General features: G+C 41.5%; 1 protein-coding gene across 2 annotated transcripts in view; it reads left to right on the top strand.

The window, feature by feature from the left end:
- The window catches only part of LOC126198652 (glutathione S-transferase D7-like), an 87,608-nt gene extending 67,731 nt beyond the window's left edge, over positions 1 to 19,877 (top strand). For both annotated transcript variants that reach the window (XM_049935122.1, XM_049935121.1), the window contains exons 5-6: positions 9,036 to 9,203; positions 19,426 to 19,877. In XM_049935122.1, the coding sequence (XP_049791079.1) occupies positions 9,036 to 9,203; positions 19,426 to 19,584 (327 nt within the window). In that variant the 3' untranslated portion in view covers positions 19,585 to 19,877. The remainder of the gene's footprint in view (positions 1 to 9,035; positions 9,204 to 19,425) is intronic.
- Positions 19,878 to 23,701: the final 3,824 nt, after the last annotated feature.

Genomic DNA, 23,701 nt, shown 5'->3' with positions numbered 1-23,701 from the left:
TTTATTTTAGAATGTGTGTCTCCTGTGGCTACCAACCAAAATCAGCCACAGGTCTACGTTAGTACACCATGTCGTCATTGTAGTGTCTGGATAGTCCTATGCTGTGACCTCCTGCTCGTTTGTAAATACTGCATCTTGCTAATTTGCTATGGCTAGGACACATGTGTTCAAGCCACAGCAACATAGTGAGACTCAGTGTTTACAAACTAGCAGGAGAAAACGTTCAGCTCAACCACACAAAAATGTATTTGGAACAAACAAACTTGTGACAGCTCAGGACTATCCAAATACTACAATGATGACATGGTGTGCTAATTTACACATGTGGCTCATTTTGGTCGGCAGCTACAGGACACACACAATGTAAAGCAAAAGGAAAATAAAATACGAAAAAAGCCATTGAGAATGCCACAACCGGCGAAGCATGTTTGGGTGATAAAACAATAATTTGTGTACTTGCAGAAAGGTGGACCCATTCGTAATTCATTATCGCAACATAAAGATAAATGCCTTTATATAATGCTTTTTGTATATATGGGCACCTTAATAGCATTAGATAACAGTTATTTAATCCAGTAATAAAAGTAAGCCGGTCGGAGTGGCCGAGCGGTTCTAGGCGCTTCAGTCTGGAACCGCGAGACCTACAAGGTCGCAGGAACGAATCCTGCCTCGGGCATGTTTATGTGTGATGTCCTTAGGTTAGTTAGGTTTAAGTAGTTCTAAGTTCTAGGGGACTGATGACCTCAGCTGTTAAGTCCCATAGCGCTCAGAGCCATATTTGAATAAAAGTAATTGCTTTGGCAGAAAAATAAAAAGTTAAAAATACACACACAGCATAAATGCCTGCCTATAAAAGCATGCTGCAATATTCTTCTCATAGAGGTAGCTACACTTTGCTGCAAACACGCCTTCCTAAGTTTCCTGCATGTGTAGCCTTTAGTAGTATAGGCCGTCTCACTCACAGCTGCTCAGAAGGTAACCTCCTCATCGCACCCCCCTCAGATTTAGTTATAAGTTGGCACAGTGGATAGGCCTTGAAAAACTGAACACAGATCAATCGAGAAAACAGGAAGAAGTTGTGTGGAACTATGAAAAAATAAGCAAAATATGCAAACTGAGTAGTCCATGTGGAAGATATGCAACATCAAGGAGGGTATGAAATTAGGAGCGCCGTGGTCCCGTGGTTAGCGTGACCAGCTGTGGAACGAGGGATCCTTGGTTCAAGTCCTCCCTCGAGTGAAAAATTTAATTTCTTTATTTTCGCAGTTATGATCCGTCCGTTCGTTCATTGACGTCTTTGTTCACTGTAATAAGTTTAGTGTCTGTGTTTTGCGACCGCACCGCAAAACCGTGCGATTAGTAGACGAAAGGACGTGCCTCTCCAATGGGAACCGAAAACATTTGATCGCAAGGTCATAAGTCAACCGATTCCTCCACAGGAAAACACGTCTGATATATTCTATACGACACTGGTGACGGCATGTGCGTCACATGACAGGAATATGTTGTCGACCCACCTAACTTGTACACTTGGCGAATGGGTAAAAAGATTCTCCTACCTTGCCCGATTTAGGTTTTCTTGTGGATGTGATAATCACTCCCAAAAAAGTGATGAAAACATAAGAGTTTGTCATGTAAACCGAAAATAAAAAATTAAAATTTTCACTCGAGGGAAGACTTGAACCTTTCGTTCCGCAGCTGCTCACGCTACCCACGGGACCACGGCGCTCCCGAGTTCTCACTCTCCTTGATGTTGCCTATCTTGCACATGGACTACTCAGTTTGTGTATTTTGCTTATTTTTTCATAGTTCCACACAACTTCTTCCTGTTTTCTCGATTGATCTGTGTTCAGTTTTTCAGGGCCTATCCACTGTGCCAACTTATAACTAAATCTGAGGGGGGTGCGATGGGGAGGTTCCCTTGTCAGAATAGCAAAGCGGTGGGGTAAGCTGGAGCGCTCAGCAGACTCAAGCGCGCTCGTGCAACTGAGCGCCCTCTGAGAGTGCAAATGTTGGCCAGGTCTGATCTGTGTGAAACAGCACTGTAAGTTCTCTTAGTTGGAGGGGTTGTCATGAGGTTTAAATTAGTACCTCGAAAAGAAAATAAAGTTAAATGATTAATTTTTTGTTTGTTTGTAGATACATTTCTGCAGACGTGGTACACATTGAAATTCCTACACCACAGTCCGGCAGCACATCACTAGTGGAGCCAATAGAAACTGCCGTGACTGATGTCCATTTTATCAGTGGGCTGCGTTATTTTGTTTAGGCACCTCTAGCAGCACGCTACGGTACTGTGGTTCCGGAAATGGTACCATGATCGCAATAAAAGAAAATGGAAATGAGCGTTTGGCGTCATTGGCCGGGAGGTCCCTTGCGGGACATGTCCGGCCGCCTTGGTGCAGGTCTTATTACATTCGACGCCACATTGGGCGACCTGCGCGCCGGATGGGGATGAAATGATGATGAAGACAACACAACGCCCACAAAATCTCCGACCCAGCCGGGAATCGAACCCGGGCCCGTAGGACGGCAATCCGTCACGCTGACCACTCAACTATCTTTTTTTTATCTCATTTTTGTTCTTTATTGTTCGTTGAATTTGTTCGGGGTGGACGTCCGATGACACCCGTTCAGGTTCTTCGTTGATCCGATCACTCAGATTTTTATTACGGAGGGTATCGGGGAGAATTTGTGACTACTGAGAAATTATTTGGCGGCACTAGTAACTAAGATTGTGGGAAAGACGATTACAACGTTGGGAGATTGTGGTCAGACGTTGACCGAGGTGGCTGCATGTAGAGCGTTGTCTTAAGCTTTCCCTTGTCGGGCGAGTTTTTTGTGGACGTCTTTTTCGTTCGAGTATGTCGCGGAGCATAAGTGATTTTTAACATTGGTTGGTGTCGGAACTGCGAACGCAAGCATTACGCAAAATTTATGTTCACACATTGTCGTAGGATTTGTCGACCTGGAAAAAGCGTTCGACATTGTAAAATGGTGCAAGATGTTAGAAATTATGAGAAAATTAGGGTTAATTTATGGAGAAAGATGGGTAATACATAGCTTAGAAATTCTGAGAAAAATAGGGGTAAGTTATGGGGAAAGAAGGGTTATACATAGCGTGTAGCCGGCCGGGGTGGTCGAGCGGTTCTAGGCGCTACAGCCTGGAACCGCGTGACCACTACGATCGTAGGTTAGAATCCTGCCTCGGGCATGGATGTGTCTGATGTCCTTAGGTTAGTTAGGTTTAAGTAGTTCTAAGTTCTAGGGGACTGATGACCTCAGAAGTTGAGTCCCATAGTGCTCAGAGCCATTTGAACCATAGCGTGTACAAGAACCAAGAGGGAACAATAAGACTGGAAGACCAAGAACGAAGTGTTCACGCTAAAAAGGCCTAAGACAGCGATTTAGTCATTCGCCCCTACTGTTGAATCTGTAAATTGATGGACCAATGACGAAAATAAAAGAAAGGCTCAAGAGTGGAATTAAAATTCAAGGTGAAAACATGTCAGTGATAAGATTTGCAGATGATATTGCTATCCTCAGTGAAAGTGTAGAATAATCTTTTGAATGGAATGAACAGTCTAATCAGAACAGAAGATGGTTTTAGAGTAAATTGAAGAAAGACGAAAGGAATGAGAAGTAGAAGAAATGAAAACAGCGAGAAACTTAACATCAGAATTGGTGATTACGAAGCAGTTGAAGTAAGGAATTATGCTACCTAGGCAGCGAAATAACCAATAACGGACGGAGCAAGGAGGGCATAAAAAGCAGACTAGTACTGGCAAAGAGGGCATTTTTGGGCAAGAGAAGCGTGCCAGTATCAAACACAGGCCTTATTTTGAGGGAAAAAAATCTGATAATGTCCGTTTGGAGCATAGCATTGTATGATAGTGAAACATTGATTGAGGAAAAAGGGAAACAGAAGAGAATCGAAGCATTTGAGATGTGTTGCTACAGAAGAATGTTGAAAATAAGATGGACTGATAAGCTAAGGAATGAGGAGATACTGTGCAGAAACGGTGAGAAAAGGAATACATTGAAAACACTGACAAGAATATAAGGTGCCATGACATGGGCACTTACACGTTAGCTTACCAACATTTTAATAATAGGGGGACTGGCAAGGGCATCAGATGGTGACTCTATTGAATTATGATAAATATGAGGCACTCTCGAGCAGTATTCCCTGCATGTCTACATGATTAAGTCACTAACTTAAAGCGTTGGTGAAAAGTGTCGGAAGTTGAGAATTGTGGAATATAAAGTCTGCAGCTAGCCGTAGCTCGCCGGGCCGCCGTGGGCGGCAGGTAGCGGTCACCGGAAACGCGGGAGAATACGGCGCTTTTGGGGGTAGCCCGGCATCCGGAGCCACCTGTGCTGGGCAACACGTGGCGAAGACGGGAATTTCGTTTGCTTAGGGACAATATGACCTACTCGATCATTGGGTAGATCTCAGAAATGCCGTTGGAGGGATTTCGGCGATGATAGAGCAAAAAATGTTCAAATGTGTGTGAAATCTTATGGGACTTAACTGCTAAGGTCATCAGTCCCTAAGCTTACACACTACTTAACCTAAATTATCCTAAGGACAAACACACACACCCATGCCCGAGAGAGGACTCGAACCTCCGCTGGGACCAGCCACACAGTCCATGACTGCAGCGCCTGAGACCGCTCGGCTAATCCCGCGCGGCGATGATAAAGCGTTCGACATTGGCCGAAACGTGTTATTCTTCCGCCGTGTTTTCTTACGCGTGTGAGACGGGAGAATTGTGGAGAGAGAGGACTTCGCCTTCAACCATCGAGCGGTACGGACTTGGAGACGGCGTCTTGGCCATCGTCTTATACGGTCTGTATCGCAGCACTGCACCACCGCGTGTTCCGTGCAGAGTTCTGAGGTTAGAGCTCTTTGTGTGCTCAGAAGCGAGATTTTCACCAACGGTTAGCCACTTCCATCAACTTACCTAATATTCTTGATCTGGTAGTTATCCTTGCGAGGTGCCGAGTATTTATCAACGGAGCTGCCAGTGAACCGGGCGTGTAATTGCAAATTGTTAATGTGCCATTCTCAGGAGTGTGTGGATGGACAAAGAAATTCACATTTTTTGTGTAAATTTTGTCAGTTGTGGGGAATATCAAATTAAAATGCCAGTATTATAATCGAATTATCGACCTCATTGTAGCTAGCATTTACCTTGTCCCAGTAAGCTTTACATGTACTCTACTCACTGCACAGCTTGCCCAGACGGGAAGGAAAGAAGGTTTGCGGTCTTCTATGTCAGCGACGGACAAATAAGCTTACAAGAAGAAAGGCCGGGTGGTAGGATTTCTGTTAAGAAATCAGGGAATAAGTTACACGATACTATAGGGAGCTGTAGACGGTAAAAGCTGTACAGGAAGACAGAGATTGGACTATATACAACAAATAACTTTTGGCTTTGGTTGCAAGTGCTGCTCTGAGACGAAAAGGTTGGCACAGTAGAGAAATTTTTTGTGGGCCGCATCAAACCAGTCAGAAAAGACTAATGACTCATTTAACATCCCAAAAAATGGAACAAAGGTACATTGCGGCCTGTCTCCGTTTTCCTTCCCTTTACACAAACACACACACACACACACACACACACACAGACACACACACACACACACACACTCCGTCTTCAGGGCACAAGTGGCCCATCGGGACAATCCGACCGCCGTATCATCCTCAGATGAGGATGCGGATAGGAGGGGCGTGTGGTCAGCACACCGCTCGCCCGGTCGTTATGACAGTTTTATTTGACCGGAGCCGCTACTATTCGATCGAGTAGCTCCTCAATTGGCATCACGAGGCTGAGTGCACCCCGAAAAATGGCAACAGCGCATGGCGGCTGGATGTTCACAGCGCTTAACTTCGGTGATTTCACGGGAACAGGTGTATCCACTATGGCAAGGCCGTTGCCTTCCCTCCCTTTAGAACAGAGACAAATTCAATAACACATGGAACAATTTTTTTTTCTTGGCAAATTTCAGGTGCTGAAGAAATGTAGAACTTCGCCCCTACAGTTTAATGAAGTTCCGATAGGTGACGGCGCTGTACGTAGCCTTCATAATGGCTTTTCTAACGGAGGTGTATTCCAAGCAGAGACCTGTCATTGAGTTTCCTTTAGCAGAAAACCAGAGCATCGCAGATATTCGTAGGCGCTTTCAGGGTGACTACGGACCTGGCAGTGAACAAAAGCTTGGTGAATCTTTGGCGAGGCATCTGCCGTCATCGCAGTAAGGTCACGCGAGATTGTCTGACCTCCCGCGCGCTGGCCGGCCGCACACATCTGTGACAGCTGCAGTGTTGGGATGTGCGACCACTCTCATTCGAGGTGATCGATGGATCACAATCAAACAGCTCGCCTCTCAAATGAACTCAGTTGGAATACTGAAAGGTGTGTGTCCGCTAGGCTACTCGCAGCCCAACAGAAGATCATAAAAGACCACGAAGGGCCATCTTGGATGTAACGAGGCTGATCGTGGCAATCGTTTGTCGAACATCGTCACAAGCTCCGACGTCGACCATTAGCGCAGTACTGTGCGGGCGTGCAGGCCCTCCCTGTAAGGTAGCGTAAGACCGTCGTATTGAAAGGAGTTTATGTTAAAAAATAGGGTTTTGTAACCAAAAGATAAGGTAATAACATGGCGTATGGCAATTCTGAATACAACCAACCTACTTCCAGGAAAAAGTGTTGCATTACTTATTGAGCGCCCCTCACACATTAGGCTAAAATGTAAATGTAGTGTGACTAGGGCCTCCCATCGGGTAGACCGTTCGCCGGGTGCAGGTCTTTCAATTTGGCGCCACTTCCGCGACTTGCGCGTCGATGGGGATGAAATGGTAATGATTAGAACAACACAACACCCAGTCGCTGAGCGGAGAAAATCTCCGATCCAGCCGGGAATCGAAACCGGGCCCTGAGGATTGACATTCTGTCGCGCTGACCACTCAGCTAGCAGGGGCGGACGTATGTTAGGCTGATTAGAGCAAATAATCAATTTCTCATTCAGGTACCTGCTCATGTAACTGGTCCCGGCTCTACTTATTCTGGTGCCGTAGACAAATGATGACGCCCGCAGTTCGTAGTCGTGCGGTAGCGTTCTCGCTTCCCACGCCCGGGTTCCCGGGTTCGATTCCCGCCGGGGTCAGGGATTTTCTCTGCCTCGTGATGGCTGGGTGTTGTGTGATGTTCTTAGGTTAGTTAGATTTAAGTAGTTCTAAGTTCTAGGGGACTGATGACCATAGATGTTAAGTCCCATAGTGCTCAGAGCCATTTGAACCATTTTTTGAACAAATAATGACGATAATTCTGGCGCAGCGGTCTGGTGGAAGTCTTTCAATTGGTCGTCACTTCGGCGTCATCTGTGGAATTATAGTTCAACGTGGAATCGGAATCACCTGTCGTTACTGCTGAAACTTCACATCACTGAGAGGTTATGGGTATGTTAAAGGGAGTCTGAAGTATTCTGTAGTCCAACTGGGATTCGATTTCGAGACCTCTCGGTTTTCAGGCACGCGTCTTACCGTTAGACAACCAAACCTGAGAGGCAAGTAATATAAGTGGCATTTTCTTCTCCTCAGACAATACCGTTTGAAGCCGAAAATCGGTTCACGAAATACATTAATGCCGTACAACGTTCACACTTTGTTCCTCTCAGAATTTCTTATTTACCTGATCCATCCATCTTAGTTTGGGCTATATAATATTCGGTATTATCTGAGGATGCCCTTTTAAGCAGAAAAAACGTTCACGAAATAAATCAATACAGGCGAATATCCACTATTTATGTTTTTCATTGACAAATATGAACTTATTGTGCCAACAGCGAAGGTTGAATCCTGATTACTCTTTAAAACAGTAGCTTTGACATTTCCCACTGTATATGCATTGTTACTGTTATTCTCTTTTAAAAAGTTCACAGATCCAACAACAAATTTTGTAAGGGAGCGTATGTTCTGTGATGTCAGCGCTAGAACATCGAGATTGTTAAACAGTCCTACATGAGTCCGGTTAATTAACATCATATATGATCTGTGACCTAAAATATTTTTGTCGTGGGATAATCTACCTAAAGTATTATAGCATGTTACATCAAGAAATGATAGTGTGAAAAATAGTTTCTGCGTATCACTGGTGCTAATAACCTTACAGTTAAGGCAGCTGCATTCGCCTTTTGCAGGAAGTCGTGAATACAATCCTTCCACCAGAGTTAAGAATCGGGTATTCTGTATTATACTTCAGTTAAAACTCAGTTTTTCAGTTGTGAATCAATATCTGTTTCTCTAAAGCACATTATTAATTACAGAATTCAGATCATATTTGAATCATCCTCAGTTATATTTGTGTTATTCACAAACAAAACAGCCCTAGCGTTAGCAGTTGCAGGTTACAGTTTAAGACAGATAACTATTGTATATCTGGAAAAGAAGCAGCACTAGCGTGGAACCCTGAGGAATACTCCATGTTTTATTACTCGAGGGAGATGCGAGCTCATTTCCAGTGACTTAAAAAGCTAAGGCTGTGGTCTGTATTCTATTATCCATTTAAGAAAGACTGAAACAGCTGAATGTCTTTACCTAATTATGTTCAAATGTATGATATACATAGTCAAAATCCTCTTTTTGCTTCATAGAAGATACTTAATATTCATAGCTTTTCCTGTCTATCCCTTTCACGTAAGGAGGAATATAACGTCCCATATGATCACCCCAAAACCAACAGCCAGACATTAACAACGATATATGTGCTCACGTGGCCAGCTTAGTTACTTGTATCGGAGGGTGTAGTTAGAAAGTAATAAGTAAATCAGTAAAGTAGATTATGAATAAATTACGATGAGAACAGACACACTGTGCAAATGTAGAATCTGAAGTTTCCTATTTTCTGATTTCGTGTGAATGTCTGTATTTTTATCGACAGTGTCCAGTCATTATAAATATCCATTACTGTGTGTTCCGAAGTTTGTATACCTGTACATTATATTTCTAACGCTTTCATCAATTGCAGTATCCGATTTTCTTCCTGGGGAAAAGAAATGTGGATGCGGACGCGAGAGATGCCATATACAAGGCTCTTGGAAACCTGGAGAAGTACCTGGAGCCAACTGGATGGGTAGCTGGAGACCATGCGACCGTGGCCGACATATCCTGCTCGGTTACAGTTGCCAGTCTGGAGGTAAGCTGCACCACAATGACAACTCAGTGGCGTTATTCTGTTATTATCTTGAAGAGCAGTACTTCTGTTAGAAAAATGGCAATACGAGCTGTTATGAAAAAGTTTCCGATGTATTTGTATGTTGGTTAAAATTATTATGTCTTACCTAGACCTTATTGTACATCTTTATCCTCAATACCAATTTATCTGCCACTTTTGAAATGCGTCCTGGATGCCTGTCTTTATTAACATGTTTAGTACCCTCTGCGGTTCTGCTTAAGCCTCCTCCACTAAACAAAATCACTGCCCATTCAGTTTGATTTTCATTTTGGGAAAGTGTAAGATGTCTTACGGAGCAAAGTCTGGAGATTAAGACACGTAGAGAACAACTGTTATCTTCTTTTTAGTGAAAAATTGCTGAATTACGTAGGCTGTATGCGGTCGTGCTTGTTTTGATGGAGAACCTAGTCCTTCGTACATCACTTCTATGGATGTTTTCTGTTTATCTCCCTCCTCAATCATCTTAGAACGTCGCGGTAGAACACTTTATTCACCACCTAGTCGGAGGAACTAATTCTTTATGAAGGTTCTCGTCAATATACCACATCACCAAAGAATTAAATTTACTGTCGACTAGTCTAGTTTTTTTTTTTGGCCATGATTAAGGAGCACTTCTCCACTACATCTGCTGTTTTTTTTATTCGGAGTCATAGCCATTGAAAAAACTTCTGTCGCTGATAATGACCTTTGAAAGAAAGTTTGAGTCGTCGTCCAAGGAGCTGTTTACGTTCCCTTCTACAGACTTCCACGCGATGATGTTCTGGTCAGCTTGTATCCATCGTGCCACAAACTGCGCCGCAATTCTTCTCATGTCAGTTCTACTAACAGAATACACTCAAACGTACCATACCTCAGGTCCCAGATGTTAAAGAGGTCTTAGACAGCCTGTCTACAATCTGGCAGTACCACACCTTCACTTCCGTGGATGGCGATTGCAGACGTACCGAAGGCATCGTCATCATTGGGCGATATTCTCCCGTTTTTGTAATGCTTGTGCCAGTCGCAAAACTATTTCTGGCCTAAGGCACTGTTTTCAAATGTTTTGACCCGTTTCTGTAGTGATTGTTATAATTTTAAAAACAAAAATTTGTACAGGCAAGTTGCACTTTCAGATCAGCCGTCGCAAACCACAATGAAAATACTATCGCCAACAACTACCTAAACCAACCTGCTCGCAGTCGCTGAAGATACTGATTCAAGAAAGATGTATGAAGAGAAACAGAGTGGTATTTCTGCGTACTCGTAACCATTTCAAAATTCAAATTTTGAGTACGTTTGGATACCATCTTATAACTCCGGAACCTGTCGAACAATTTTAACCAATCTTAATACGCAAGAGGTTTACTGTCTGGAAAAAATATACTGTGGGGATGAGATTCGCTAGATCAGTACTAGTAGAGGTTGTGGGTAACGGTAGAGGAGTTACATGCCTGGAGCAATTTCACCCAAACACATGTACATGAACTGGAAATAACTATCAGTGAGGTAAGACATGTCTGTCTCCTCTATGAGTGAGGAGGAGATGGTAAGGGTATCACAAATAGAAATAATCGGAAGTATTTATATTACTCGTAGTATCAGGTCCACATATTTAAGGATCCGTAGTATTATTGGTGAGAGCCACAATGACATTTTAATTGAGCTCAGTCGAACAGAACTATGCAAAATGTCTTGGAAATTTCTTGGGTTGGATGAAGCAGGAGAAGGTCGGAAAAAGGAATTTAAATGTTTGATGTCCAGTCGATGATAAGGTTATGAGAAACGGGCCACAAACTCGGACAGGAGATGGATGAGAAGGGAAATCATGCCATGTTTCTATGGGAACCATCCTGAAATTGGCATTAATTAATTGCGGGAAATCGCGGAAAACCTAAATCATTGTGGCTGGATTCAGATTTTAACATCATGCTCCTGAATGTAAGCCTAATTTCTGAACCACAACCACTGTGCCAGCTCACTTATTGAGGAGATCAGAGCTATAATTGTTAATTGCTCCAAGATAATGTTACAGAGCTATTCTCTCTCTCCCTCCCCCCACCCCCCCCTCTCCCTCTCTCTCTCTCTCTCTCTCTCTCTCTCTCACTCACTCACTCACTCACTCACTCACTCATACACGCACACACACACACACACACACAAATCTGTTAGGTACCCACAAATGAGCTTCATAAGAAGCTTGTGTATGTTGAGGAGCTTGTCTCAGTTCATTAAAGTTTCTCTGGATGAATAGATTTGGAATGTTTCTTCGAAGAAAGGTGACTTTTTAGAATCTTTATGTACTCGTATGTGGTAAGTCTGCATCTATACGAATAACTTCTTATGGTAACCGCTAACCATGAGTGTACTATATGCAACCAAACTGTAAACATTGGTGCTATTCAAAATGCATAGCGTTAGTTATGTAGTTGTAAAAACTGTAGATGACAAATGTGGAAAGAAAATTACATTAAACAGTTCGGACAAGCGCAGAACAAGGACTGATCTCATGTTACAAGAAATACTATGAAGCCTCAATGAAAATGATTAAAAAATTAAATATTCTCTGTATGACGTCTAAAATTAACAATTCAGTTACCGCAGTTGAATATATGGCCAAAGTTAAAAGCGAAACCATAAAATCAGTTAAGGAATGTGAGAATTTATTTACTACAAAGAAAGCTACGGAATAATGTGAAGGCACTCAGATGTGCTACATATGAATTAATCATGTCCTAGAAGTACTGCGGAAGATTAATTTGGACAGTTCAAAGGATAAAGCGACAGAATACGTACCAGAAGCCATGGCCAATACCATATACATACAACAAAATGGTTCAAATGGCTCTGAGCACTATGGGACTTAACATCTGAGGTCATCAGTCCCCTAGAACTTAGAACTACTTTAACCTAACTAACCTAAGGACATCACACACATCCATGCCCGAGGCTAGATTCGAACCTGCGACCGTAGCGGTCACGCGGTTCCAGACTGAAGCGCCTAGAACCGCTCGGCCACACCGGCCGGCTTACATACAATATCTTACAGTTACTCGATTCTCTACTAATAAAAAGTAAAAAAAATATAATGAACTCTCTCAAAAGCAAAAACCCACATTTGTTGTAGGTTTTTCATGTGTATTACTAAAATTATTCTCTACAAATGCACAAAATATGCAATACATCGCTACCACAGATAGACTGAGGCATACTGTTGTCAAATCTCCTGAAAAAAAGTGCTAAGATAAATGTAAATAATACTAGGCCAGGCTCATTGCTTGCGTTCTCCTCAAACTTACTGGAAACAAGAGCGCACTTTTGATGATTTGACGGGAGGGGGGAAGGGGGGAGGAGTAGACCAGGGGTATGGAGTCTTTTTAATATTTTGGAAGATGAATGGGGACTTTTAAGTAGCTATACAAACGTCCTAGTTCCGACCCTATTAAAAATCTGTGTAATACTGACTCTTAAATGATTTTCTTGAAAGAAAAACACCCAAGTACGCTATATTTTTTCTTTTCATCGTCCTACGTGCAGAAGGTCGCATTAATAAACGCAAGGACTGGTCACAGTGGAACATTATTTTCAGAATGGGTTGGCTGGTTTGGGGGAGGGGACCTAACAGCAATGTCTTCGGTCGCATCGGATTAGGAGAGGATGGGGAAGGAAGTCGGCCATGCCCTTTCAAAGGAACCATCCCGGCATTTGCTGGAAGCGATTTAGGAAGATCACGGAAAACCTAAATCAGGATGGCCGGACGCAGGTTTCAACCGTCGCCCCGAATGGGAGTCCAGTGTGCTAACCACTGCGCCACCTCAGTCGGTCAGGATGAGGGACAAAGAAATCACTGTAGGGGCGCCACAGGACGATACTGGAACAATTCTTGTTACATCTGATTGATCTTCCATTATGTATCCAAGAAGCGGAAATAATTTTTTTCGCCGAGTACTATAATCAGGCTTATGGAGAAATCTTGGTACCTGGAAATTGAAATACAATGTTCTTGAAAATTAGTAATTGTTTTTCTGTAAGTGGACTAACATTGTATTTATACAAGGTGTTTCACAATTCATGTTACACACTTCTAGATGTTGTAGAGGGGACAGAGTGTCAAAATTACAGGCTCCGGCGCCTGTAAATGTATATGCAGGGTAACAATTATTGAACGATATGAAAAAAACTTAAATTAGTTAGAAACTACGGCGTCCACACACTTTATTCAACGTATAAACTTCATTACAGACATTTACATTTAAGTAATGACATGTTCGATATGCCTGTCATGATAGGCAATGATGTGGCGCAGACGAATGCGTTCTGCATGATCCGCTGAAATGTCGGAACATCGATACTGTCGATTACTTCCTGAATGACTGTTTTCAGCTCAGCAATGGTTTTTGGGGTTATTGCTGTACACCTTGTCTTTAATATAACCGCACAAAAAGGGGTTACATGTGTTCAGATCGGGAGAATATGGCGGTCAATCGATGCAGATGCCAGTGGCTTCTGTGTACCCCAGAGCCAGAATCCCGTCCCCAGAGTGTTCCTTCAGGACATAAAATACTCTCCTGCTTCGATGGGGTCAAGCTCCTTCTTGCATGAACCACAACTTGTAGATATCAGTGTCACTTTGGATTACAGAGATGAAATCATCTTCCAAAACCTTCACGTACCGTTCCGTTCGGTAGTCACCGTGCCACCAAGTAATATCGCACAAGTTATTCCGTTACTGGACATTGCACACCACACAGTCACCCGTTGAGGGTGAAGAGACTTCTCGATCGCGCAGTGCGGATTTTCAGTCCACCAAATGCGCCAATTTTGCATCCAAATGAAAGTGGGCTTCGTCGCTAAACCAAACCATACAGCGCGTACTGATTCTCACCATTCCCCGCGGCCATCCGTCCAGTTTGAACTCCTAACGTAAACGGTTCAGAATTTACGACGATTTTATTTATTGTTGTTCAATAATTGTTACCCTGTATATACCGGGTGGTTCCGTGATGATCTTAGAGACGTTCAAGGATGATGGAGAAGGATAAATGTGTTAATTTCAGGTAAGGACCACTGCACTGGTAATGAACGAGCCGAAAGTTATCAGTGAAAACCGTTCTGATATTTCTGACGCTGGAATACAATACCAGTATTTGATTTTGGAGAGGATAAAGTAATAACAGAAGTAATTGAAGGTGAGCTCAAATCAGCAATACATCTGCTAAACCATATATGTACAGAACATAGTCTTAAAACATCGTTACATAAGAATAAAGTTACAGTGTCCAGGGTATATTCCCAGTATGGTCGGAAATAGAACTACCAACGAAATACGTCTCTGCTGTTATGATTTTGTTAATGATATACATGCAAAGATGAACAGATTTCAGGAAATACGTGGTGCAATAAACGTAACAGTTACAAAACCGGAAACTTTATAAAAATTAAACTTCATAAAACTATGTTTATGGAAGCGAGAGTTGCCTAAATAAAAATAAAGATGAGAGCAAAGCATAAAAAGCAGAGATTTGATTATCGAGGAGAGAGAAGTGCTGCACAAGTAGAAATTTAATAAAGAATGAAAACACCGGAAATGAACTGAAGTAACTGGCTAATAACAATGATATAACTGATTGAACTGCAACCTAAAAGGAAGGTGGAACATTGATTCTCCATGGAAATGATGAACATAAACTTTGTGAAGACCAATCAGACGGGTATGTGAATCCTATATGTGAGGTGAAGCTAAGCATGGTGAAAATCTTCCCCAGAGATTGAATGTTTCAGTAACAGCAAAAGGGAGTCATGTACAATATTAATTACATAGCAGGAGTGTTTGGAACTAAAACTAATGGGTGACTGTCGATATACAGACATGTGGTGGATGTCTCATTGTTCATAGTACGTCACGCACAGACTTACACTGGCTTCTTCCTACATCCATCAAGGGTATGTTTTGTGTACTTTGTCGCATCTGCATGGGTGGCGTATCCTAACCAACAGGAAGTTTTAGTGAATTTCGAAAATGATTTTTTATACAATTTCAAATGTCATGGCCACTATATACATACAAATATTGTAATCTTGATAAGAACTACATTAAATAAACCTACTATTAAAGGATACCAGGGGAGCTGGATGAATTCCACCGCAGAGAGAACAAATTATTACAGTATCTGACTGGTTGTGTGAGTTTTTAACACTGACGTACCGGGTGGTTATAACTAAAGTGCAGCTACTCGTGGAGATCCAGTATGGGCAATAATTATCGTATAGCGGCGAAATTTGGTATATATGCTAATGCATTTATGTGGAACCGATTTACACTGGGAAATAATTAGTTCAAATTTTGGCCACCAGGTGCAGATCTGACGCTGTGCACTGCTTGTATGACGGTGTGACATCCACGCTGTCATTTGACAAGCCATAACGTGAGTGAACATTATGCTATCGAGAAGAGGGACTGCGTACTGTCAGTGACACTCTTTTGTGTGAACGGCAGCAATTACAGTGCTACTTCGAGAAAGTGTCGCCGTCTGAAATCTCTGAGGAAAGGACCGATGTAGTTAAGTGGTTTAAAAAAGATTGCAATTAAATTCGAAAACTCGGGCGAGCTTGGTGTGGCACCTGGAAGAGGAAGGTGTTCTATCCCAGTTTAAGTTATTGACGAGGTTGCTGTTGCTGTAACTAACCATACCACATGTGCCCCAAGCAGCGCTAGTGCTCGTGCAGTATCACGAAATTGTCCATTCCAAAGCCAACAGTATGGAACGTTCTGCGGTCTATATCACACTGGTAAGAAGATCCACGTGGTCTAGCAATTGAAACGTTATGATCCACGACAACGTTCTGATTTTTCTCTCCGGCTTCTGGCAGGGATCGAGGTTGATGGTATGTGGCCAGGCACATTTTAAACTACAGGCTGCAGTGAACACACAGAACTGCTGAATTTGGGGTACTGTTAAAGCCTTTGTTGTGCACAAGAGCCATTGCACTTGCCGTAGGTGACTATCTGGTGTGAATTCAGAAGCACGTTTAATCTCAGTCCGTTCCTCTTTGAAGGGAATACACCTAGAAGACGTGTCAGGTCGACCATGACATCTGCACGTTATCGAGACAGCGTGTGATTTCTGCTTTCGAAGAGCGCTGCTGTGTTTAAATCACGGTTTGCAAACAAGATGGGGCAACAAAAAAATGGCTCTGAACACTATGGGACTTAACATCTGTGGTCATCAGTCCCCTAGAAATTAGAACTACTTAAACGTAACTAACCTAAGGACATCACACACATCCATGCCCGAGGCAGGATTCGAACCTGCGGCCGTAGTAATCGCGCGGTCCCGGACTGAGCGCATATAACCGCGAGACCACCGCGGCCGGCATGGGACAACACCTTATGTAACTCACCCATTCAAGGACAGAGCTAAAGGAGGGGGGGGGGAGGGTCCAGAATGTCAGGACACCCATCCCCTCCATCACCTAAATGAAATTACACATGGCCTAGTCCCCATGTATTGGAACTGAAAAATATTTTGATTTTTAATCGTACAACGAAAAAGCGATATGGACTATTGATAGTCAGCAAGACGAACGATAAATTTAAACTATCTGTGCATCCATAGCACTATTTCTTCAAAGTCAGTACCGCCATTACACCGTTGTTTATTTGCAGTCAAAAATGGTTCAAATGGCTCTGAGCACTATGGGACTTAACTTCTGAGGTCATCAGTCCCCTACAACTTCGAATTACTTAAACCCAACTAACCTAAGGACATCACACACATCCATGCCCGAGGCAGGATTCGAACCTGCGACCGTAGCGGTCGAGCGGTTCCAGACTGTAACGCCTAGAACCGCACGACCACTCCGGCCGGCTTGCAGTGTTACATTTACACTTACACAATTATGATTTCGGCTTCAAAGTGCCATTATCAAGTGTCTTAAGTGTTATATTACCTGGGATGGCATACTGTCGTATTAAAATACACTATTAGACGCATTGTCTAAGAGTCGATATTTCTTAACTGCAGTCAAGATGGTGTACACAGTAATGAAACAAAACAGTAGGCTCTGCCAGAAATATCGACTCTTAGACAATGTGTCTAATAGCGTTCTTTTAATATGACAGTATGCCACCCCAGGCAATTTATAACACTTAAAACACTTGATAATGGCACTGAAGCCGAAATAATGATTGTGTAAGTGTAAATGTAACACTGTAAATAAACAACACTCTAATGGCGGTACTGACTTTAAAGAAATATATTATGACTGTGGCCCCGCATTATGAAAAAAAAAAATCATGGAACTATTCGCTATCGCCCATACCCGTTTTAAACCAGACAAACTGCTGGCCTTGCTTGAGCTCAGCTATTGTTTTATTAATCAATTCAGCTCTTACTTGCAGTTGAATTTAATGTACGTGCTACAGTTTCTGCTTTGGAAGAGAGCAGCTGCGTCTAAGCCACTGTTTTCATAGAAGATGAGGTAACACCCCATGTTACTCACCCAGTCAAGTACGTAGCTAAAGGGGAGGACGGTCCAGTGCGTCCGGAACCCCTTGTCCCCAAATCAGCTAAATAAAATTGCACATTGCCTATTTGCCATGTAGTGAAACTGAAAGATATTTTGATTTTTAATCGTACAACGAAAAAGGGATTTGCACTATCGATAGTCAGCGAGGTCAACTAAAGATTCAAACTACCTATACATCCGTAGCAGTATTGGCTATCGCCCAGCCCCATTTTAGTGAAGACCTATTGATGGTCTTTTTTGATCTCAGTTGTTGTTTTGCTAATCAGTTCAGTTCTTACTTGCTATTGAATTTAATGTATGTGATACCGTTTATAGTTTTTGTACTGTGTGCTGTTGTGATGGTTTCTAATTATGGATATGTTTGTAACACGATAGAAGAGGAAAACCGCTTTTGATTCGTCTGCTGGCGTTATGTTGAGTCAAAAATAAGTACACACTACTGTAATAGCCTAATTACCTATCTACGACAATTTAATGTTAGTACTGGAGTCGTTATGTGGTGGCTGGTAGAACTTTGAGATTGCGGTATTTCAGTATTTCACAAAGCAGTGGAGTGGTACATATAATTAAAAATAACACATAATTAAAATCATTGCATGAAAACATATTTCGATTTTTCTCTGTTGCTCAAAAATCACGTTAATCAATAAAAACTTCGCCCAAAAGGCGATAGTTGCATTTCTTTAAAAAATTTACTCAGTTTTCTATCATGCCCAAATGGCAAAATGTCGCCTAATCTGGTCACATGGGCGGTACTCAGTTATGGAAACCAGTTCCGGTACGGAAAGATGGGGTGAAATTTGTGGAGAGCAAAAGGGGTATGTGATGAGAGCACATTCTGTCGATTGGCTCCTAAAATATTTTTTCATCGGGCTGCCCGAATCCGTCCGCACCAACTGCCACTGCAATCCTCCCTCCCCCATTCGTCCAAAATTATTTATGCTCTTGTAATAATCCACACATATTTTAAAAATTTGTGTGTCTTTGTGTTTTCGTAAGGGACTTAACTGCCAAGGTCATCAGTTCCTAAGCTTACACACTACTTAACCTAAATTATCCTAAGGACACACACACACACACACCCATGCCCGAGGGAGGACTCGAACCTCCGCCGGGACCAGTCGCTCACTCCAGGACTGCAGCGCCTCAGACCGCTCGGCTAATTCCGCGCGGCGCAGCATTGTGTATGGCTTTTAAATTTATTACTTCTTTGCTTCTAACTCAATGCGCAACACATTCTGTCGACAGTATCCACTTATGCCACTGGATGTACATGAATATAATATTTTTTTCTCACTTTATCTCACGTAGATCAGGAGATATGACATCATAAACACCGAGATTCCGCATTAACACATTAGTATATCGCTGTCACACGTTGCTTACAGCCCAAACTGGACATCTGTGAGCACCTGCACTTTAATTATAACCACATGATATAGTAATTTCACCGAGTAAATGGCAAGTAATGACTTCAGACATACAGCCTAATGGAATGCAACTGTGTATTTACTAATTATCTCTTATGTTAAGAAACACATCAAAACGTAAAACTTTACACCTAAAGTTTCTCTGTTATTTTAATTGTCATTACTTCACACTACATGTGCAACAGCAGTGATAACTGTTCATCAATGTAATGAGCAGAATCGTCATTACATATTTCTCTGTTCAACAGGCGATAGGAGTGGACATGAGTGCTTATCCGAAGATTCGTGACTGGCTGAAACGCTGCAGAAGCACATTCCGTGGCTACGAGGAAGCAAACGCGGAGGGCGAAAAAATTATCGGAGACGGCATCAAGAGCCTCGTGGGGCCCAAGGCATACTTGAGATAGGTGTAACAGATTGTAACACATCTGACTTTTAATAAAAGGAACCTCATGAATTGCTACGGCACTGCTGTCAGTGCTTTATTCTTGCACAAAAATTTAGTTAAAAAAATCTTTAGACTGAGCTGACAGCAGCGCTGTCCCTGTTTTAAATGAATGAAAATATGTCTGCAGTGACCCAAAGATGTAAGTGAGATTTGTTAATAAAGGAAAACAATTCCTGTTTGTGCCTGTGGTCATTGTGAATATTTTGTGGATAAAACTGTTTGAATCCCTTAATAAATATGTTTATGTATTCATTCTTTTGGCTACTGTTCTCATTATATGTCTGCATTTAAGATTAAAGAAACATAAAGAACAACAGATATTTATTGAACAACATCAGCCTACAAAACAGGAACAATTAAAAATATTTTTAAAAATATTCACTCAGCAAAGATACTGTAGAAGTTGCTAAACAAGGTTGAGTGGCAGTATTATAAATGTATGCCTAATGCAGATGTCAACTAACAATTTGGTTCGCAACATTATATAAAGGTATAAGGTCTAGCCGAAAGGTGGCGGTAGTTTGGGGGACGGTGCTTTCAAATTTTATTAATTTTTTGTTCATACTTTTCAAAAGACAAAAATTTTTACATTACAAATATTCTAAGTCAAATTAGTCGTGTTGTAGTATTTATATTGAATATTTGGAATACGGTGAAATATGTCACAAGACCTGCTCTCTGGGCAAGAGGATCGTGGAGGTTCAAGCATGACACATTGATATGCGCGATGGCGTCACTCGCTTGGGAAGAATGTCTTTGCTATTGGTCAAACAAAGTTCTACTATATCCTGTATGTAGTAGCATGTGAAAACCTTTGCTGTGATTGGCTAAAACACTCGCCCCAGAAGCTCTCATGTGATAACAGAAACTCTGATGACATTCCTTACAGGGAGCCACAACATAAAGTAGCGTCGGTTATTAATTATTTCCCTAGATAAAAAAATCTTAGTCGATAGCCAGTGATTAGTGTGGATGTGTACGTGAGCTTGGACTGATTAAAGATTTAATTTGAGAGTGAGTTCCGAATTTTAGGATTAAACATATTGTGCACCACACCCTGTGTGGTATTGACGGTGCTATGATATAAAAAACTGCAGGAATTAATAAAAGGCGTACCTTGAAAAAGAAAAAATATTGTGCTCCTTACTGCAAAGTATTTAAAGACTTCCTATGATTACTACGATTACAGCACCATTTCTATACGAGGTCATGACTGAGTGCCTCCACCACAGTGAATGGACAACATTAGAAGAAGTAAGGAGAGTGGTTTACAGGGAACAATCGCGAGATGTGACAGACTTTCAAATTTCCGAATAACCCTCAGGTGTACACATCTTCTGTTAGCACCTGAGACCAGAGTACGTACTGAACAGTGATTTTATGACGGTAATAACCCTTTGAACAGCGAAGAACTGCAAATCTTTAGCTCAATGATAAAATTCCAGACTACAGAAGAAAATGGAACGAACATCTAAAAGAATGGAGAGTGAGATACTTCCCTTAAAGGCAAGAAATTTTAAGTGTCATGGGAGAAGAGACAGAGGAAGAGCCCGACAGAGATTGGTACCGTAACAGGCAATTCCTGCCTAATACCTGAAGAGAAGATGAAGATGAACAGCGTCAGAGAACGTATGTAAAGGGATGATTAGTAGTACTGTCAAACGGGGTGAAGTTAATTGATTTTGGACTTTAAACTTCAATATTACTGAAACCAATAAAATTAATGTGATGGTTTTTCTTCGGTACTGAGCAACGGTATGGAGCTGCAGTAATATGTTTTTGAACTTTGCTACTTTTTGCTCTAACAGATCTTAAAGTGAAAACAGCTGTATCATTCCTTTTCAGTCCCAACTGGGAGTGAAGTTGTCTGTTATGTAATAATTGCGGATTATTTGTGACTCTAGGGTGACCGTGACTGTTCTGAAATTTTGTCAATAACTGAAAAATAACTGTGGCTTAATAATTACATTTTAATACAATTTGAAAGTAACATACAAATAAATTTGAAGGACAAGAAAATGTGATCAAAAATTTGCTTTACGAACTTCTGTAAAAACATTCGTCTTCTTTAGCACTAAAAACTAATTGATCACCTTGTATTTTACTATGACGACCATAAATCCTGTGTATCTGGGTTCCTTCGGGAATTTCTGTGAGATGGTTCTAAAACATCCTGGCTATATTTCTTCTTTTCCTCCGCTTAGTAATATGCTTAAATTCAGCGGGTTTTTACATATCTATTTATATATAATATATAAATAAGTAGGTAATATATAAAGGGGAATGTTGTTAGCAAAAAATTCAAAAAGTTCTTGACTGGTGTAATTCTGATTTTTACACGATACTCTAATGAATATTTGGGTGGCCATAAGCTACAGAAATAAATATATATATATAATACATAAAGCCGGCCGCGGTGGTCTCGCGGTTCTAGGCGCGCAGTCCGGAACCGTGGGACTGCTACGGTCGCAGGTTCGAATCCTGCCTCGGGCATGGATGTGTGTGATGTCCTTAGGTTAGTTAGGTTTAAGTAGTTCTAAGTTCTAGGGGACTGATAACCACAGCAGTTGAGTCCCATAGTGCTCAGAGCCATTTGAACCATTTTGAACCATAATACATAAAGGAGAAACCTTGTTACCAAAGTCTTGAAACATTATTGACAGATTTACTTGAAGTAATGTTTGATACAATTAGCATTTTCACACTGACCACTCTTACGATCTCAGTTGTAGCAAGTGCAACTGCGATCTACATAACAAATTCGAAGTAGACGTACAGGCACTTCCAACAATGACTTCCTTACTCTACCACTAGAATATTATAGAGAACTGTTGCTGTATCCACTGTATCACATTGTTGCTGCGTTCATTAGGTCACATTATTGCCGCATTTACGAACTTTTGCTCATTAAACAAGTATTCGATAAACGATGGTTAGCTTCTCCCGATTCCATCAAGAATGTACCAAGTTTTATTTATCTGTCTATAAATAGATAGACATAATAGATTAACTTCAGTCATTGCTCTAGTTGTCGTTGTGAAGGGTCAGTGTACAACGTACATGAGACACACATGCACAAGTTGTTTCATATGAATAAAAGTTTTAGGTAATTAAAAAAGTTAGTCATACCTTCTAAAACAATTAATAGCTTTAGAATAGTAAATAGAATAACTAAAATAATAGAGTTCAGCGCACCAATGAGTACCCTTACGTATAAAAATTCAGTCTGGATATGTTTGTGTGCAAAACTTGAAAAGTAGTCTGTGGATTGACTTGAAATTTTGACACAGCATTGAATGCGAGTACTTGCGTGTTTTTATATATCTATTTATATATATAATATATAAATAAGTAGGTAATATATAAAGGGGACATGTTAGCAAAAAATTCAAAAAATTCTTGACTGGTGTAATTCTGATTTTTACACGACACACTAATGAATATTTGGGTGGCCATAAGCTATATAAATAAATATATATGTAATACATAAAGGAGAAACCTTGTTATCAAAAATCTTGAAACATTATTGACAGATTTACTTGAAGTTTTACACGATATTCTAATGAAAATTTAGACAGACAATAGGCAATATAATTGTAATGTAAATTATATATTGCCTGTCTCAGACTATATATATACACTGCTGGCCACCGTAAATGCAACACCCTGAAGGAAGCATCCGAATCAAGTGAAATTTACACCATGAGTTTGCAGCGATGAGATATGCAACTGATTAGAATTTCAGCGCAGACGCACATCACGCGCGCCTGTGGCGCCACCTCATAGCGCCATTTAAGGCTTGGCGATTTCGACGAGTGTACGTTCGGCACGTGTGTTTACCTTGTGGTTGTTTCACAAGACGATCAGTTATGCCTCGTAGACAACAGCGAACATCTTTTGATCAAGTATCCGAGTTCGACAGAGGAAGGATAGTGGCTTACCGAGATTGTGGATTATCATACAGAGAAACCGCTAGTCGTGTTGGACGAAACCAAACAACTGTAATGCGGATATGTGACCGTTGGATGCAGGAGGGTACGACGGACCGACGTGGTCGATCGCATTCACCTCGGTGC

This window comes from Schistocerca nitens, chromosome 8 (genome assembly GCF_023898315.1).
Source record: "Schistocerca nitens isolate TAMUIC-IGC-003100 chromosome 8, iqSchNite1.1, whole genome shotgun sequence".
Classification (NCBI taxonomy): domain Eukaryota; kingdom Metazoa; phylum Arthropoda; class Insecta; order Orthoptera; family Acrididae; genus Schistocerca; species Schistocerca nitens.
Note: the sequence above shows the minus strand (reverse complement) of the source record. Positions and strands in the feature narration are given on the sequence as shown.